This window comes from Littorina saxatilis, linkage group LG16 (assembly GCF_037325665.1).
Source record: "Littorina saxatilis isolate snail1 linkage group LG16, US_GU_Lsax_2.0, whole genome shotgun sequence".
Taxonomy (NCBI): domain Eukaryota; kingdom Metazoa; phylum Mollusca; class Gastropoda; order Littorinimorpha; family Littorinidae; genus Littorina; species Littorina saxatilis.
In genome coordinates, this window is record NC_090260.1 from 13868543 (window position 1) to 13886046 (window position 17504).

Consider the following 17504-nt stretch of genomic DNA (forward strand, 5'->3'; position numbering starts at 1 on the left):
AAATAGGTCAAGACCAGCCGGGTCCGAGTACGAAATTAATTCGTAAAAAAATCGCAGTTCTTGACTCTTTGGGTGCAAGTCAATGAAACTTGGTAGTTCTTCTAACGGATAGCTGCCTGAGGTATGACTAAAAGCCCCAGGGGCTCCGTGCACCTGGATTTGACAAGTTCAGTGTGTATTTGCATTAGAGAAAATCTATGTGCATACACTTATATTAAGAACATTTGTTTTCGTGCAAATGTACTAAGGTATGTATTACGTAATATTTTGTAACATTTTACAAACACGCCCGTTGACAATATTCATCTTTTTTGAACCAATCTGATTTTTGTTATCTTCATCAATTTTCCATTTACACTCTTATTTTGGCCTCATTTTGTTAGAGCGGAGGGGGAGTAAGAGTTTATCAAAGAAACTTACAATTCTTGAGGTGAGGCAACCGTCGTCGTAGACGAGACATCCATGGAGAAATTGCTCGCTGTTGTCATGGCCATTGTTGTCACGGAAGTGATGCTGGATGTGATGTTGGAAGTGATGTTGTAATCCGGACAAGTACTGTTGGGGAAAGCGAGGCCAGATACAGATGGAGCCCTAGGAAGGGTGTAGGCTCCAATACTGATCCATATATTCAGGCAGAGACTCACTATTCCTCCAACTATGGCTCCCTGCCCATCATATACGCAGTTGCTTTAAAACAGTTTTATTCAAAATACCTGACATGAAACAATTGACCAAAATGCAGCTAGGACACGAACTCAAGCAAATGCTTATTTTACGTGACCAAAACAATACTAAGTTACACACATTTTCGTGATGGCGGACAGAGAACACAATTATTCTCCAGAAAAACAAAATGTAGGAGTGGGGGGTGGGGAACTCAATCAAAATAGAGGAATCTACTGTTGGGGAGGGGGGGATGGGGGGGGGGCAGAAGAAAACAAGAAGGGCAAAGCCCATACGACTCACATGCTTGACCTTGACCTTTACATGACCTTGACCTTCAGGGTCAAGGTCAAATAACTAAACCTAGCAATGACATCATACACTAAGAACTGCTTTACACATTTTTCCTACTAAAATACATGTGACCTTGACCCAAGGTCAAGGTCATCCAAGGTCATGCAACACAAAGCTGTTAATTCAAGACATAGGAAGTACAATGGTGCTTATTGGCTCTTTCTACCATGAGATATGGTCACTTTTAGTGGTTCACTACCTTATTTTGGTCACATTTCATAAGGGTCAAAGTGACCTTGACCTTGATCATATGTGACCAAATGTGTCTCATGATGAAAGCATAACTTGTGCCCCACATAATTTTTAAGTTTGAAACAGTTATCTTCCATAGTTCAGGGTCAAGGTCACTTCAAAATATGTATACAATCCAACTTTGAAGAGCTCCTGTGACCTTGACCTTGAAGCAAGGTAAACCAAACTGGTATCAAAAGATGGGGCTTACTTTGCCCTATATATCATATATTGGTGAGGTATTGAATCTCAAAAACTTCAGAGAAAATGGGAAAAATGTGAAAAATAGCTGTTTTTTAGACAACATTTATGGCCCCTGCGACCTTGACCTTGAAGCAAGGTCAAGATGCTATGTATGTTTTTTGGGGCCTTGTCATCATACATCATCTTGCCAAATTTGGTACTGATAGACTGAATAGTGTCCAAGAAATATCCAACGTTAAAGTTTTCCGGACGGACGTCCGGACGGACGGGGGGACGGACGGACGGACGACTCGGGTGAGTACATAGACTCACTTTTGCTTCGCATGTGAGTCAAAAAGGGAAACCACAAGGAGAGACTATAGGAAGAAAACGCATGGGACGAGAACATCAATGCTGCATTGCAACAAGCAGTTCAGTGATGCCAATAATGACGTCGTCACGGAAGTTTGGCGTATCTCACGCAGAGGCAAAGTAAGGGCCAGGGCCAATGTCCTCGACCAGAGACCAAGGGTACTATGCATGCAGCAAAAAGAAACCTTAACTGGCAACCTAAATTTCCGGTTTTTCATGTGACCTTTTATGAGTGTCCCCGACAGGGGATGGAGTCAAATCAAATCAAATCAAATCAAATTTTATTTTACAAGGGCTGTGGCATAATCATTACAAACGAGCTTGTTTTCAAACAGCTCTTGGCCCAGAAAGGGACTTCTCTAATCACATAAATACACGGACATTCACATAAATAAAAAAAAAATAAAAAAGATGTAAAACAAAAATCATAGAAATATGAGCTATAAATAGAGTTATACATACAATAACAAGGGTTTCAGATATTTTAAGAGGTATATGTTCAATTACGAGGAAATGTAACACAAAAAAGAGTGGACAAAACTGTCCCTTTAAAGGAGGGAGTTTTCATGCCTGACACCGGAATTAAAGGTACCATCTTTTGTCATGTGCGCAGGTCATGAAACCTTGGGTGCGTGTACGGTGCCGCATAGCCTAAAACGTTAAAGAGAAGTTACAAATCAACAACGATCTGAATGCATGTAAACTATCAAATATCTAGAGCTCTCTATTAATATAATATTTGACACAGATCACGATAGTCATTGTTCACCTGGACCACTGGTGCGGTCTCGGAGGAACACTGACTGTCGCGATCTGTGTAAAATGTCATATTTTGGTCAACAATACAAATAACATGTAATAATCTAATTTCGGCACAAAATAACACTTACATAACTGTTGGCCCATGGAAACAAACCTCCCAATAAGAACAGTCCCAGAATAGGTCCATCGGCTGCTCCGGCGAAACTCAGTGTTGCCTGAGACAGTGAAAAGTTCCGGTGTAAGCGATTGTTTTCACCATCGCACATGCACATCTTCTGACCAGAAAGATCATAGAAAAAGTAGAAATATTCGTTCTTTCTTCTTAGTTCTTGGGCTCCAACTCCCACGGTTTTTACGTGTATGGCCGTTTTTACCCCGCCATTCAGGCAGGCACACGCCGCTTTCGGGAGATGCATGCTTGGTGTCTTTCTATTTAACCAACCGAACTCTGACAGGGATTACGGGATCTTTTCCGTGCGCTTGGTCTTCTGATTGCGTTCACACATGAAGGGGGATAAGGCACAAGCAGGTGTACACATAAGTCAACCTGGGAGATTGGAAAAATCTCCACCCTTAAGCCACCAGGAGCGGCCGGGATTCCAACCCACGACCTTCCACTTGGGAGCCCGGCGTCTTTTATCCACTAGATCATTGTGCCCGTCGTACAAATATTCCTTCACACAGATTTAGGTTGTGTGACCCTTACGACACACATAAACAGTTAAACATGAAATCGTTTTCAAAATCCCCCCACCCCCCCCCCCCCAAAAAAAAAATGCTTTATCCAATAGCCGACGCGACAGATGCCGACCGACACGACAACCGATCTTTGCGACAAATAATCGACGCAACAATAGCTACGATAAACAAAGGGAAGTAAGTAAACAAACTTATTCCCCCCTCTGCTTCTTTACCTCTGTAAACTTGTAGGGGTAGTTATTTTTCGATAATCACCCAGCAACCAAACAAATAACGACCCAGCAACAGCCTGAATCCTCGATAGTGCAATGGGTTGAGAGGTTGTTCTGTTTCGGTACTACTTTTTGCGACTGAAAAGTTCCGAACGCTCTAATGTACGAAGTATACATCTCTGGAGCAAATAATACAAACATACCGCATTTAAATTAACAACTACAGGCCTGAACACATGAATCTCCATATAAAATCCATGAGTTCGGTTGTTTTCTGAATCTCATCTGCCGTGCCGTCAAGCCGTTCATCACAAGCAATTTCCCAAGGCAAGTAACTCATACTTTGTCTAGCGACAAGAGTAGTTCCCCTTCTTTTCACTCAGTTCCTTCGACAACAGACTGCAATCCGACGGTCAGTTTTCAACAATATTTCATTTAATAAACAAATCACACGCAACCAAATGCACACATCTCATCAATTTAAACAACATAAAGGGGTTTCATACACTATTTTCCCCAGAAAACTGAACTTCATACAGTTTTTAACGTTGGAACACGGGTGCAAAAGTTCGTCTGCTAGTTCCATTTGACGAAAAAACATTATCCTGAGCGATACCAAAACATATACAGAACACACAATATCTGCCTTTGCCGCCACAGCAGAATAACAGCATATCTGTGTACTTGATTTTAGCCCAAAATAGGAAAACTGACAAGAAGTGTTAACAGAATGGAATGATTTGCACGGAACTATACAACCGCGCATTAATCGATCGCCTGCGCAGGTTGACTGATTGAGAGAATAGGATTCGATCAAACTTTCGCAAAAAAACTCCTCTTTTCTTTGAATAACTGAAGAAAGGAGGAATAAAGAGGTTACACACCTCGTCTCAGTGATTATCAAAAATAATGGTCTCAGTTCGCGGTCATGAAAAAGCTCGCTAAAGCTCGCATTTTTCATGATCCGCTAACTTCGACCATTATTTTTGATAATCACTGAGACTCGGCATGTAACCTCTACACATACGACATGTACAACAAGAGTGAGAGTTATGCGGAACCATTGTCCTTGCAGCTGAGGGAATAACAAACATAAAAACAACAAGTCGCGTAAGGCGAAATTACTACATTTAGTCAAGCTGTCGAACTCACGGGATGAAACTGAACGCACTGTATTTTTTCACCAAGACAGAACAGCTTCGTCAATCCCCGCGTGAAGGAAATCGCTCACCTCCCACGTGCAAAACGTAGTGATATTGACACGCCAGATTAGTGCGGTAGCGTATTGTGCTAAGCAGGAAAGCGCGCTTTTCTGTATTCTTGTTAACTTTCTGAGCTTGTTTTGAGTACAACCTATCATATCTATATGTTTTTGGAATCAGGAAATGATAAAGAATAAGATGAAATCATTTTTGGATCGATTTCTTAAATTTTAATCGTAAGATTAATTAATCTATTTTCGTTAATTGTGATCACATTTTAAGAGTAAACATGACATATGTATATATTTTTAGATTCAGAATGTGATGAAGAATGCGATGCAATCCATTTTAAATCTGTTTGCGAAAAACCGATTTTAATGACAACTTTAATGAGCAAACTCATTAATTAATTTTTAAGCCTTCAAGCTGAAATGCAATACCAAAGTCCGGGCTTTGTCGAAGATTACTTGACCAAAATGTCAACCAATTTGGTTGAAAAATGAGAGCGTGACAGTGCCGCCTCAACTTTCACGAAAAGCCGGATATGACGTCATCAAAGACATTTATCAAAAAAATGAAAAAACGTCTGGAGACTCGTGACCATACTCAGGATCTCTCATGTCAAGTTTCATGAAGATCGGTCCAGTAGTTTTCTCTGAATCGCTCTACACACACACACACACATACACCACACCCTCGTCTCGATTCCCCCCTCTACGTTAAGAGGTATATGTAGAGGTTACATGCCGAGTCTCAGTGATTATTAAAAATAATGGTCGAAGTTAGCGGATCATGAAAAAATGCGAGCTTTAGCGAGCTTTTTCATGACCGCGAACTGAGACCATTATTTTTTATAATCACTGAGACGAGGTGTGTAACCTCTTTATTCCTCCTTTCTTCAGTTATTCAAAGAAAAGAGGAGTTTTTTTGCGAAAGTTTGATCGAATCCTATTCTCTCAACCAGTCAACCTGCGCAGGCGATCGATTAATGCGCGGTTGTATAGTTCCGTGCAAATCATTCCATTCTGTTAACACTTCTTGTCAGTTTCCCTGTTTTGGACTAAAATCAAGTACACAGATATGCTGTTATTCTGCTGTGGCGGTAAAGGCAGATATTATACGTTATTTGCGTGTTTGACCAAAATATGACATTTTACACAGATCGAGACAGTCATTGTTCTCCGAGACCGCGCTAGCGGTCGAGGTGAACAATGACTGTCGAGATCTGTGTAAAATGTCATATTTTGGTCAAACACGCAAATAACATTTATGTATCGATCGAATTCCTTTCAGGTACTTATGACTTTGTTGTTGTTTTGACGATTGAACGAGCACACACACACACATGCATGCAATCCACATGTATGCAATCAAACACATAAGCTTCATATTTGGGCGTTTCAGGTTGACCGAAACTTCAAAGGAACTACAAAACACACGTCATGTACTCACTTTGTTGTTGTTTTGACATTGAACAGCACACACACATGCAATCAAACACATGACGTTTTTTTTTTTTTTGAGTTCCTTTGAAGTTTCGGTCAACCTGAAAAGCCAAATTATAAAGTTTTGTCGGCCTCTGACGTCACATGACTCAAAGAAGGGAAATCCAATCTCCAATCGATACATTGTGTGTTCTGTTTATGTTTTAGTATCGCTTAGGATAATGTTCTTTCGTCAAATGGGACTAGCAGACGAACTTTGCACCCGTGTTCCAACGTTAAAAACTGTATGAAGTTCAGTTTTCTGGGGAAAATAGTGTACGAAACCCCTTTATGTTGTTTAAATTGATGAGATGTGTGCATTTGGTTGCGTGTGATCTGTTTATTAAATGAAATATTGTTGAAAAACTGTCCGTCGGATTGCAGTCTGTTGTCGAAGGAACTGAGTGAAAAGAAGGGGAACTACTCTTGTCGCTAGACAAAGTATGAGTTACTTGCCTTGGGAAATTGCTTGTGATGAACGGTTTGAGCACGGCAGATCTAGATTCAGAAAACAACCGAACTCATGGATTTTATATGAAGATTCATGGGTTCAGGCCCGTAGTTGTTAATTTAAATGCGGTATGTTTGTATTGTTTGCTCCAGAGATGTATACTTCGTACAATAGAGCGTTCGGAACTTTCCAGTCGCAAAAAGTAGTACCGAAACAGAACAACCTCTCAACCCATTGCACTATCGAGGATTCAGGCTGTTGCTGGGTCGTTATTTGTTTGGTTGCTGGGTCATTATCGAAAAATAACTACCCCTACACGTTTACAGAGGTAAAGAAGCAGAGGGGGGAATAAGTTCAATTACGAGGAAATGTAACACAAAAAAGAGTGGACAAAACTGTCCCTTTAAAGCAGGGAGTTTTCATGCCTGACACCGGGGTAAAAACGGTCATACAAGTAAAAATCCACTCGTGCACAAACAAGAGTGAACGTGGGAGTTTCAGCCCATGAACGAAGAAGAAGAAGAAGAAGAAGAAGAAGAAGAAGAAGAAGAAGAAGAAGAAGAAGAAGAAGAAGAAGAAGAAGAAGAAGAAGAAGAAGAAATGAAAAGCAGTCAGGAGATTGTTTCTGCATAACTCTAGCTTACTATTGTTGCAAATGTCGCATATATTTAGAACGCTTACTTCCCTTAAATTCTGAGATCTTACAATAGCGCTTTGCCTCGTGTGATTAAGATCGGCGCAACAAAAGGTCAACTCCACCAAAGATAGCCACCATGGTAGGTAGATCAAAACGACAAGTGACGCGATAAAGGGCGTGACAGAAGATCACAACTACACCAATCCAGCACCACACAAGTTCTAAGCGCGATACGGATCGACACGACACATGATCACCACCACAGAGAGTGGACATACGTACGTACTGTCCTTCAGTAGAGATTTACCGCGCCGTTTGATACTAACTGTACTGAAGTAGAGATTTACCGCGCTGTTACAAACTGAACTGAAGTAGAGATTTACTGCGCCGTTGAAACTAACTGTACTGAAGTAGAGATTTACCGCGCCGTTGATACTAACTGTACTGAAGTAGTGATTCACCGCGCCGTTTTATTCTAACTGTACTGAAGTAGAGTTTTACCACGCCGTTTTATACTAACTGTACTGAAGTAGAGATTTACCGCGCCGTTGATACTAACTGAACTGAAGTAGAGAGTTACCGCGCCGTTTAATACTAACTGTACTGAAGTAGAGATTTACCGCGCCGTTGATACTAACTGAACTGAAGTAGAGATTTACCGCGCCGTTTGATACTAACTGGACTGAAGTAGAGATTTACCGCGCCGTTGATACTAACTGAACTGAAGTAGAGATTGACAGCGCCGTTTGAAACTAACTGTACTAAAGTAGAGATTTACCGCGCCGTTGATACTAACAGTACTGAAGTAGAAATGCACAGTGCCGTTTGATACTAACTGTACTGACCTTTTTTTTTTATAAATGTCTTCGATGACGTCATATTCGGCTTTTTGTCAAAGTTGAGGTGGCACTGTCACACCCTCATTTTTCGATCTAATTGATTGAAATTTGAAAGAAGAATGCAATTTTCGACGAAGCCCGGACTATGGGATTGGATTTCAGCTTGGAAGCTTAAACATTTATTAATGCAATTAGTCATTAGAAATCTGAAAATTCTAATTAAAATCAGTCGATCTTGTGTCGAATATCCGACTTTGACGTACCTGTAAGACAGTACCTTCTAGTCCTGATGCCAGGAAAGCCACACCAATTCCTACTCCTCCAAAAATCAGCACTGAAAAACAAAGAATATGTTACTGCATACCGATTGTGCCAAAAATGAAAATTTGCCAACAAAAATATGGCAGAAATGCAATAACAAGAAATCCAGGAAAAACAAAACACCCAAATGTTGCGAGAAATGCAAAATATAAATGCATGCATTTTTATGTTCAATACTATTGCTGAAGTGCTAAAATCTCGCCTAGGTATGTCTATCTAACAATTAGGCCAAAAAAAAAATAGGTGTGGTTACGGTAACATAGCCAAAATAAATAGGGTAGGAAGGTAGGCAATCACCTTTTTTTTTTTTTACTTTTTTTTCTAATGTGTCCAAATTAAACCTACTTGACAGGGAAATAAGTGTGCGACTCGGGCGCTTTCGCTTTTATTGCGTTTTCTTGGTTTTGTTTTTGTGTTGTTTTTTGACAAATGTAATAAAAAGTTATAGGGTCGGCCCCTAAAAATAGGGTAGGTCGGGTTACCGTAACCACACCTATTTTTTTTTTAGGCCTTAGGACTTCGTGCGCTGATAATTATGATGGTCAAAAACCATGCTTTCCCATATCCTTCTTGGATCTAGTTGTTTGTGGGTGTGGTAATTGGTTGGTGTGCCGCCTGTTCGGTTGTTTGGTTGGTTGGTTGGTTGGTTTGGTTGGTTTGGTTGCTTGCTAGCTAGCTTGCTTGTTTGCTTGTTTACTTGCTCGAACAAACACTGATGTAATTCATATACTGCTACAAACACCTACCCAGTAGTTTGGTGACCCATGTTTTCTGGACCTCGGTCAGCCTGTGTCCGAGGAAAGGCTTGAGGAAGTCTTGCCACATGACTGCGGCCACAGCGTTCAGACAGGAAGACACCGTGCTAGGGAAGAAAAATTTCCCATTTAAACGATATTAAAACATTCACACATTCAGTCATATTAAACTTTTCTGTCAGTTTCTCTCCCATAAAAGGTTAATGAAGTCTTCCCACGTCAATAGTACTGCTGCCAGAGCGCTTAGACAAGAAGACACAGAGTTGGGGAAGAAAAAAGTCCCTTTCAGCGATATAAAAGCATTTAGTCAGTGTCTTTTCGAGAAAAGTATCAAGGACATTTTGCCACACCATAGCTGCCAGATCTTTTAAAGGCACAGTAAGCCTCCCGTATTAAACCATCACAGATACTGTCAGGCTTTTACACACAGTACAAACACCCTTTCATTAATTTAAAACACTTACCGCTTGAGAACATCCTAGGTGCCCTCCGTAAAGAGCGAGCAATTGCCAACGAAATTATTTTTGCGTGGTTTATCTGAGCCATCGTGAACCCGTGTGCTCCAGTTTCCCTTTTTCACAATGTAGTCGTCAGTTAGTAATTTGAATGCGACTCGATGTGAGCTTATCTGCAATAGCACGTTATTATGTACCTCTGACTATGCACGAAACAAACGGCTGTGGTTCACAAGAACTCTAGTGATGGCTTTTGACTGTTCAGAGGAACTGGCGATAGGCATAAACACCGTCGTCTGCTACGAGAACCACGACCTTGCGTGACCCTGCTTCCGGGCGTTTCTATTTTCAAACTTTCAAAACTTCGAATTGTACTGATCTTGTCTTGATGAAAAAAATAATTCTTTTGTGATTTAAGAATGTTTGTGTAACAAGCTGTCAATCTATTATTTAGATTTTAAAGGTTAGGTCTAGCGCCAAAACGCACCACGGTCCGATTGTCTCTGAGACAATCTGCAAAATTAATTCTTAAAAAATTGCTCGCTCTTTACGTACGGCACCTAGGATGTTCCCGTTTGGTGAACATTCAAATGGAAGGGTGTTTGTAATGTGTGTAAAAGCCTGACAGTATCTGTGATGGTTTACGGGAGGCTTACTGTGCCTTTAAGGCAGGAAGACACGGAGGCAGGGAAGAAAAAAAAACAGAAACAAAATCCCTGTAAGCGATAATAAACGTTAAGTCATTCAGTGATTTCAACAATATGCAATCTACCTTCGCCATGACGGCTTTATCAGTCTGTTCGATAAACATACATGGTTTACGGAACAGGGCAAAACGCAAAACTATTTTTCATAATTCTAAAAAGAATGGATTTGATATTGTATGTTTGCAGGAAACCTACATAGCAGACAGTGACGTTGAACAGTGGGAAAGGGAATGGGGAGGGAAAATCTTCCACGTTTCCTCTACCAGCCATAGTCTTGGGCAAGTGAAAAAATCCTTTCCTTATGACGTTGCATGTGTTGTAAAATCTAAAAGAGTGCTTGAATTGGAAATCCACGCAGATGAAGAAAGTATATATATTTTTAACGTTTACAGTCCAAATGAAGTTCATGAGAAAAGTTTTTTTATGAATTCCTCTCCAACTGTCTAAATGAGCGAATTTATGAGAAAAACATTGTCTGTGGAGATTTTAATTGTGTCCTTGATAATCAATTAGATATCATAAGCGGCGGAAAGCACAACAACATAGATGTTGAAATGTTTAAGACGATGTTGACTAAATTATGTGCATTAAACGATTTGTGGCGTTTGGCACATGGAGACGACAAGGAGCTTACATGGTACCGGAAAACTCCTTTCATAGCAAGAAGATTGGATTATATACTTGTGTCGGATAACATTTTAAATCGTGCACATGAGTGCGAAATTCAATCCGTTGCCCAGAGCGACCATAGAATGGTTAGAATGAAATACAGTCTGACTCATAAATATGTGGCCATTTCTGCGAAAAGGGACATTCTTGACAAATTTATCGATTTTGAGTTTTGGATTTTATTTGACAGACTGTTATATTTAGAACGTGATGTGAGAATTAACCATATCCACATATCGAGGCTCTGGGAGTTACTTCCCTTGTTTTAGGAAGCAAATTCCCGGTCACCTTTCAAAATGCCGCCTAACAAGCGCTGTGCTTGGGGACAATGTAAAACGGATGATAGGTATCCTGAACGCTGTGTTGGCGTGAAATTCATCCCATTTGTGAAACCGGGAAAGCATCTGTACCATCTAGATCGCTGCCTTCGCTGGATAAAAGCCTGCAATCGCCCAGCTTACCAGTTGAACGTCAACACAATCAAGTCGTACACGTACATTTGCAGCAAGGTCAGATCTCGCACGACTTTGATTCAAGGCCTATTGCTAATTTTTTGATGGTTTGGTCTCAGTGTCACAAAAATATGACGATCTAATCAATCACTGATTTAAAAAATAAGTATGTTGCCCTATATCCATTGACATTCTTAGTGAAATAGATCTATTTGAAATAGTATTTCACTGCCCCGACCGGCGAACTTGTTGCCGGCTGTATTGAGCTTGTGTGTTCGTGTAGGCTTATTCAAAAAGTCAAAATCACAGTCGTCTCCGAAACAAGCAATAATCAGAGTTGGGGGGAAAACATTTCGTTTGTTCAGTTTTGTTTTGTTCTTGATAGTTTGTTTATCTCTCTCTCACACACACACACACACACACACACACACACACACACACACACACACACACACACACATACATACATACACAAACACACGCGCGCACGCACACACATTGCACGTACGCGCACATACACACACCTACTGAGATATGCCTAACATACACGCACGCTTGCAAACACACACATAATACGCAAACGCAGTTTAATTTCCTCAATACAAGGCGAAAGGCACACACACACCACACACAAATAAACACACACACGCAGTCCCACACACACACACACACACACACAACCCTCACACACACAAATAAACCCACATACGCAGTCAACTCCCCCCCCCCACACACACACAACCCTCACACACACAAACAAACACACACACGCAGTCCACCCCCCCCACACACACACACAACCCTCTCTGACACACACACCCGCCCAACCCCAGCGTCCAACTCAACTTTCACCAACAACCATACCCTACTGGCTACTCTCACTATCGCTCTCTCTCTCTCTCTCTCTCACACACACACACACACACACACACACACAAGCACAGCCACACACACACACAGCACGCGCATACACACACACTGACACACATCACACACAGCACGCGCATATACACACACACTGACACACATCACACACACACACCCACACACACCTTTCGCAGTTCGCTCACAGTTCTTCTCTTTTCCATCGTCGCCATCTTCGAAGCTTGCTTCGCTTTTCAGGGGAGATAACCCGTTTATCACATTCGCTGCTGACTTGTGGGTCAAGGCTATTTCAGACCTTCACATTTATTTTTCACGGAGTTATGACCCTTTTTTGGAGATACCCCCAAAATGACTTAAAATGGCCAAACTTTTAAAAGCAAACTTTTGCCGGGAAATAGTAAGTTCAATCATCTGCCGTTATTACTTGTATGGTTTAGGTCAAAAAAATGTTTCATTCCAGAGTTATTGCCCTTTTTGTAACGTTACCCTAATTTTTACTTTTTCGTCTTTTTCTATCATTCTCTCCTCCCATGCAGAAGAAACAAGTCGCGTAAGGCGAAAGCTACATTTAGTCAAGCTGTGGAACTCACAGAATGAAACTGAACGCACTGCATTTTTTCACAATGACCGTAGTCCGCCGCTAGTGCAAAAGGCAGTGAAAGTGACGAGCCTGTTCAGCGCGGTAGCGGTTGCGCTGTGCTGCATAGCACGCTTTACTGTACCTCTCTTCGTTTTAACTTTCTGAGCGTGTTTTTAATCCAAACATATCATATCTATATGTTTTTGGAATCAGAAACCGACAAGGAATAAGATGAAATAGTTTTTGAATCGATTTCGGAAATTTAATTTTAATCATAATATTTATATATGTTTAATTGTCAGAGCTTGTTTTTAATCCGAACATAACATATTCATATGTTTTTGGAATCAGAAAATGATGACGAATAAGATGAACGTAGTTTTTGATCGTTTTAAAAAAAAAATATTTTAATTACAATTTTCAGATTTTTAATGACCAAAGTCAGATGACATCAGTATGTGTGTGTGTGTGTGTGTGTGTGTGTGTGTGTGTGTGTGTGTGTGTGTGAGAGAGAGAGAGAGAGAGAGAGAGAGAGAGAGAGAGAGAGAGAGAGAGAGAGAGAGAGAGAGAGAGAGAGAGAGAGAGAGAGACTAACTTTATTAGTTTATGCCACAAATAATATATAACATTATTTATCTCTGGGACGGTTCCCAGTATACCAGCAAATTATGTGTTGATCCACCCACACCTTCTTGAACTGGCCTTCCCAATATCTACTCTTAGTCTTACGGCCTTGGAGATATTTTTCAGAAAAAAATGGAAATCTCTGGAAAGTTTCTGGAAAGCGTGTTGGAGTTGAGCACGATTGTACCCGCGACAGAGTTTTTCCAGCGGCGCGACGAAAATCAAGCACATAGAAAATGACCAGGAGTGTTTCCACACGCGCGACGCGTTAGCGGCGCGACAAGCGGCAAGCGACGCGATTTTTTTGAAAGGGTCCTGGAGCGATTTTTTCGCGTTGTCGCGCGGCAACGCGGGAGTTTACAGATTTTACCGCATGTTTAAAACGCAAGTACGGAAACACGTCACGCGTTTGCGCGCGTTTTCTTTTGTCGCTGCCGCTGTCGCGGGTACGGAAACAGAACTTACCGCGAGTACGACACTACCGCGAGTACGACACTACCGCGAGTATAACACTACCGCGTGTCACACTACCGCGAGTATAACATTACCGCGTGTCATTTTATGACTTCCATGGCTGAAGGCAAAGGTTGAAATGTTTCCTTGAAATATAAAACAAAAAGGCCTGGTCTGTTCTCTGAACACTAATTCAATGTTTGTCATGCTAACCAAGAACTCAAAACGATCAGAACACACTATCAGAATACATATAGAATGGGTTGCTTCCAATCAAAGTTAGAACACAAACTCACAAGAAGTAAGTTTGCATGCGTTCTCTCTACGGTTATGGTACTCGCGGTTGTGGTACGCGCGGTAGTGTGACACGCGGCAGTGTTATACTCGCGGTAGTGTCGTACTCGCGGTAGTGTGACACGCGGTAGTGACGCTCGCGGTAGTGTCGCATAACCGGAGTGATCTGGAAAGGTGTCAATCTCTCTCTCTCTTTCTCTCTCTCACTCTCTCTCTCTCTCTCTCTCTCTCTCTCTCTCTCTCTCTCTCTCTCTCTCTCTCTCTCTCTCTCACACTCTCTGCCCTCTCTCTCTCTCTCTCTCTCTACACACACACACACTCACACACACACACACACACACTCTCACATACTGATGTCATCTGACTTACTTGGTATCACAAAAGGTGCTGCCTTGCCGGTTTTTGCTGAAAAATAACTCCGAGACAATTAGATTCAATGAATACAATGATACAAGTAACCGGCAAGTCATAAATCCAAGAAGGTGTGGGGACCGACACAAAATAGGCTGGTTGTGGGGTCCGTCACAGAGAAATTAGGTCGAAAGTGGGGTCCGACACAGAAAGTGGGGACCGACACAATGAATTATGGGAACCGTCACGCCTACGTCACAAAAGTGTGGGGGGACCGAACACAGCCAATGTCACTGACTACTTTTGTTGTTTTTATTATTACGGCTGTTTGGATGGCCCTACAATCTTAAAACTTGGGCTGTCTGCTACAGACATGTTGAACTTTTTGCTGGACCAACGACAGTTCCAAGCAGGCATTTTTTGGTAGGATATTTCTTGCCGATGCTACGAATTATGCAGTTTTGCAGTAAAGTGGAAGGCATTCTACCTAATAACGGCTAAAATATCAAAAACCTTCAATCCAACAGCACCTAGGCATGTAGTGTAAACACTCACAGATCTATCTAACAAGACCATTCTCAGAGAGCAACATTGCGTAATACTACCATAAATGGATGTTTTGGGTGACAGTACCTCGATCTTGTCCGCGAATTTTGGCGTGTGGGAACCGAGTGGGAACCGAACACAAAGGGTCAGGGCACCGAACACAAAGCGTAGGGGAACCGTCACAGTGTCACCGGTGTGTTAAATGGGACCTCTGTAAAATAAAAATAAAGAATTTTCTATTGACTATAGTAAATGTAAACAAGTCGCGTAAGACGAAATTACTACATTTAGTCAAGCTGTGGAACTCACAGAATGAAACTGAACGCACTGCATTTTTTCACAATGACCGTAGTCCGCCGCTAGTGCAAAAGGCAGTGAAAGTGACGAGCCTGTACATGTTTAGCGCGGTAGCGGTTGCGCTGTGCTGCATAGCACGCTTTACTGTACCTCTCTTCGTTTTAACTTTCTGAGCGTGTTTTTAATCCAAACATATCATATCTATATGTTTTTTGAATCAGGAACCGACAAGGAATAAGATGAAATTGTTTTTAAAACGATTTCGGAAATTTAATTTTAATCATTAGTTTTATATTTTTAATTTTCAGAGCTTGTTTTTAATCCGAATATGTATATGTTTTGGGAATCAGAACATGATGAAGAATAAAATAAAAGTAATTTTGGATCGTTTTATAAAAAAATAATTTTAATTACAATTTTCAGATTTTTAATGACCAAACTCATTAATTAATGTTTAAGCCTACATGCTAAAATGCAATACCGAAGTCCGGCCTTCGTGGAAGATTGCTTGGCCAAAATTACAATCAATTTGACTGAAAAATGAAGGTGTGACAGTGCCGCGCCTCAACTTTTACAAAAAGCCGGATATGACGTCATAAAAGACATTTATCGAAAAAATGAAAAATAATTCTGGGGATATCATACCCAGGAACTCTCAGGTAAAATTTCATAAAGATCGGTCCAGTAGTTTACTCTGAATCGCTCTACACACACACACGCACAGACACACACAGACACACACACACACACACATACACCACGACCCTCGTCTCGATTCCCCCCTCTATGTTAAAACATTTAGTCATAACTTGACTAAATGTAAAAACGGCAAACAGTTGAAGACCAACAACAAATGCAAAAGGATTTGAATCAATTAGATAAACAGATATCCAGGCACCCTGAAAATTCAACATTTATTGTTGAAAAGGAAAAATTAAAAGCAAAGTTGGAAATATATGATGTTCAAAAGGCAAAGAGTGCTCAAATTCGATCCCGTGAAAAATATATCTAAGAAGGTGAAAATAATACAAAATATTTTTTTTAAATATGGAAAAAGTGAAAGCTAATTTAAAATTTATGGACAGATTAATTGATGAAAATGGCTCTCAGATAACGACGCAAAAAGGAATTTTACAGGAGCAAGTGAGAATAACGTGTTTGATAAAAATGGGAATTTTGTTGAGGAGGATTCTGAAAGTAAAGTTCTTAATTTAGATATTCCTCAATTAAATGACGAACAAAAATATGTTTTGGAAACTGATTTTACCGTGTTAGAAATCGGCAGGGCGCTGTATATATTAAAAAAAATGGTTCGTCACCAGGTTTAGACGGATTGACTAACACGTTTCATGAAAAAATGTTGGCCTAAAGTAAAAATTATGGTGGTTAGTTCCCTTCAAAATGCATTTAGAGTCGGTGAATTGTCAGATACTCAGAAAAGAGCAGTTATCACGTTGATTCATAAGGGTAAAGATTTGCCGAGAGATAGCCTTAAGAATTGGAGACCTATATATGTAACCAATTCAGATTATAAAATGCTGGCAAAATGTTTATCGCAGCGCTTATCTGGTGTTATTTCTGACCTCGTGTCAGAAGATCAGACAGGATTTATTAAGGGAAGAAAGGCAAGTAACTTGATTAGATTAATTGATGTCATTAATTACGCTAATGAAAGAAATCAACCCGGTATATTACTTGCCCTTGACTACGCCCGAGCCTACGATTCCATCTCAAAAGACTATGTGGTCTGGTCCTTTAAAAAATTTAATTTTGGCGAAAAATTTGTAAAATGGATTAAAGTTTTAATGACAAACACCACGAGCTGCATAAATTATATGGGTTGGATTTCGGAAGAAATAAGTGTGAATTCCGGAATCCGTCAGGGATGTCCCCTCTCACCTTTGGCCTTCGTGCTTGCTGTAGAATTATTAGCAATCAAAATCCGAAGTCACCCCAATATTAAAGGATTTGCCTTACGAGATGTAGGTTTTGCAGAACAAACATCGCGTATCTTGAAACTGGCTAT

The 17504-nt window shown here is 40.7% G+C and overlaps 1 protein-coding gene and 1 long non-coding RNA gene across 5 annotated transcripts in view; one reads left to right on the forward strand and one right to left on the reverse strand.

Moving 5' to 3' along the window:
- LOC138950459 (uncharacterized) overlaps positions 1–17504 on the forward strand; it is a 138210-nt gene that overhangs the window by 22435 nt on the left and 98271 nt on the right. The gene's annotated exons all lie outside the window — the stretch shown is intronic.
- Positions 1–17504, reverse strand: part of LOC138950458 (sodium-coupled monocarboxylate transporter 1-like) — a 104784-nt gene that overhangs the window by 20644 nt on the left and 66636 nt on the right. For all 4 annotated transcript variants that reach the window (XR_011450666.1, XM_070322186.1, XM_070322187.1 and 1 more), the window contains exons 12-15: positions 9157–9272; positions 8353–8423; positions 2694–2780; positions 421–665 (exon numbers count right to left, since the gene is read on the reverse strand). Coding sequence is in view for 3 of the 4 variants with exons in the window: in XM_070322186.1 (XP_070178287.1) it covers positions 421–665; positions 2694–2780; positions 8353–8423; positions 9157–9272 (519 nt within the window). In the remaining variant the exon portion in view is untranslated. The remainder of the gene's footprint in view (positions 1–420; positions 666–2693; positions 2781–8352; positions 8424–9156; positions 9273–17504) is intronic.